This window comes from Propithecus coquereli, unplaced genomic scaffold, assembly GCF_000956105.1.
Source record: "Propithecus coquereli isolate 6110/MARCELLA unplaced genomic scaffold, Pcoq_1.0 Scaffold119, whole genome shotgun sequence".
Classification (NCBI taxonomy): domain Eukaryota; kingdom Metazoa; phylum Chordata; class Mammalia; order Primates; family Indriidae; genus Propithecus; species Propithecus coquereli.
Genome location: NW_012135969.1, coordinates 3941989 through 3944122, shown reverse-complemented (window position 1 = coordinate 3944122; position 2134 = coordinate 3941989). Strand labels below are relative to the sequence as shown.

Genomic DNA, 2134 nt, shown 5'->3' with positions numbered 1-2134 from the left:
GGGGGTGTGGGGTGGGGAGACGAGGCGGGCCCGGCCGGGCCAGGGGGGGCCGAAGCGAGCTCCGGGGATGAGCTCGGGGGCGGCTGGGTGCGAGCTCCTGCCTCTGAGGCGAAGGCGGCGGCGGCGGCAGCAGAGGCGGCGGCGAGGCCCCCATGGGCCGGCGGCGGGCCTCAGCCGCGGCCTCCACTTCTCCGCACGCCGGCGGGATGGCGCCCGGGCTCCGGAGGAGCCGCGCTAGCGGAGGCCTGCTGCCGCGCTGCTGAGGCGAGCCCGCCAAACTCCCCTCCCCCTCCTCCGTCCTCGACCCCCCGCACCTCGCCCCTTCCCCACCCCCTCCTCCGTCTCGGTCCCCGGCGCTGCTCCGGACCACTATGACCATGAGATCCGCAGTGTTCAAGGCGGCCGCGGCCCCTGCCGGCGGCAACCCTGAGCAGCGACTGGACTACGAGCGGGCTGCGGCGCTGGGCGGGCCCGAGGACGAGCCCGGGGCGGCCGAAGCCCACTTCCTCCCCCGGCACCGTAAGCTCAAGGAGCCGGGGCCCCCGCTGGCCTCCTCTCAGGGCGGGAGCCCCGCGCCTTCCCCGGCCGGCTGCGGCGGCAAGGGCCGGGGCTTGTTACTCCCGGCCGGGGCGGCCCCAGGGCAGCAGGAAGAGAGCTGGGGCGGTTCGGTGCCCTTGCCCTGTCCGCCCCCAGCCACCAAACAAGCCGGCATTGGGGGGGAGCCAGCCGCAGCCGGAGCCGGCTGCAGCCCCCGGCCCAAGTATCAGGCGGTGCTGCCCATTCAGACGGGCTCTCTCGTGGCGGCGGCCAAAGAGCCTACGCCCTGGGCTGGGGACAAGGGTGGGGCGGCTTCCCCAGCTGCCACCGCCTCGGACCCGGCGGGACCCCCACCACTACCTCTGCCCGGGCCGCCACCCCTCGCGCCCACCGCCACCGCCGGGACCCTGGCGGCCAGCGAGGGCAGATGGAAGAGTATGAGGAAGAGCCCTCTCGGGGGTGGCGGCGGCTCGGGAGCCTCCAGTCAGGCCGCCTGCCTCAAACAGATCCTTCTGCTGCAATTGGACCTCATCGAACAGCAGCAGCAGCAGCTGCAGGCCAAGGAAAAGGAGATCGAGGAGCTGAAGTCAGAGAGAGATACGGTACGGGAGGGGTTAATCTGCATTCGGGACGAGGAGCGAGTTTTGCGCATGCTCGGGGGGGAAGGGGTGTTGTAGGAGGTTAAGGTACCCCTTGGTTAGGAAAGAAGGTTGGCCACCAGCAAAGGAGTATCTTAGGTGCTGGGTCTGGGAGCCAAGCTCCCACACACGTTGGGTTGTAGGGAAGGGTTAAAGGGCAAGCTCTCAGTGGGAGGGGGAGGGGAGTTTCAGGTGCCAAAGGGTTAATTTAAAATGACAGTCCCCGCCTTGTGGGAAGGACGTTTAGAGTGGGAAAAGACCTGATTTGTAAGGGGTTAAAAATGAAAGGGTGAGGTGCATATGTGGTGGCTTTATGGAAGGGGTTAAATTAAAGAGCTGTTGCGTTACAAATGCATTGTGGAGCAGAGGGACAGAGCAGCTGTTGCTCTAACCACTGCTGCAGCATCTTTAGATAGGAGGGTAGTAGGCCTTTTAGTGAGCAGAGGGGTAGAGATGATTTACATGGAAGCCTATTTTAGTTTTCCTAAATGATACTAAGAGAATTGCTGCCTTTGATTTCAGACAGTTTTTAATAGGAATCTAAGTTATAAAACACAACCCACTGACCAGGTCCCTTGTATAAGCATGGTGTTTGAAGCTTGAAGATTTTAAGGCATCAGGGGAAAGTAAGCTTATTAAATGTATTAAGCAGACCTCCCCCAAAATCTCTTTCAGAATCTTAAGGTAGTAGGGATGTTGTTTTTATTTCTTTGTACTTCTGAGGAGCGTGACTACATAGGGTTATTTTTACTGCATCAGTAGTTAAGGGCACCTCCGTGTTAAAACATATTCCTTCAGATACCAGGGAAGCTGGGGTGGTGGGGTATTACTGTGCTAGCATACCTTACAGCTGCCTAAAAATAAACATGGTTTCTACAATTGTTGTGTTCAGGCTGCAGCAGTCTCTCTCTCTCTCTCCCTCTCTCTCTCTCTCTCTCTCTCTCTCTCTCTCTCTCTCT

At 60.8% G+C, this 2134-nt stretch overlaps 1 protein-coding gene across 3 annotated transcripts in view; it reads left to right on the top strand.

Moving 5' to 3' along the window:
- Positions 1–55: 55 nt before the first annotated feature.
- MSL1 (male-specific lethal 1 homolog (Drosophila)) overlaps positions 56–2134 on the top strand; it is a 12815-nt gene continuing 10736 nt past the window's right edge. For 2 of the 3 annotated variants that reach the window (XM_012661680.1, XM_012661670.1), the window contains exon 1: positions 56–1139. In XM_012661680.1, coding sequence (XP_012517134.1) covers positions 372–1139 — 768 coding nt within the window. In that variant the 5' untranslated portion in view covers positions 56–371. The remainder of the gene's footprint in view (positions 1140–2134) is intronic. The other variant, XM_012661688.1, reaches the window with a different exon arrangement.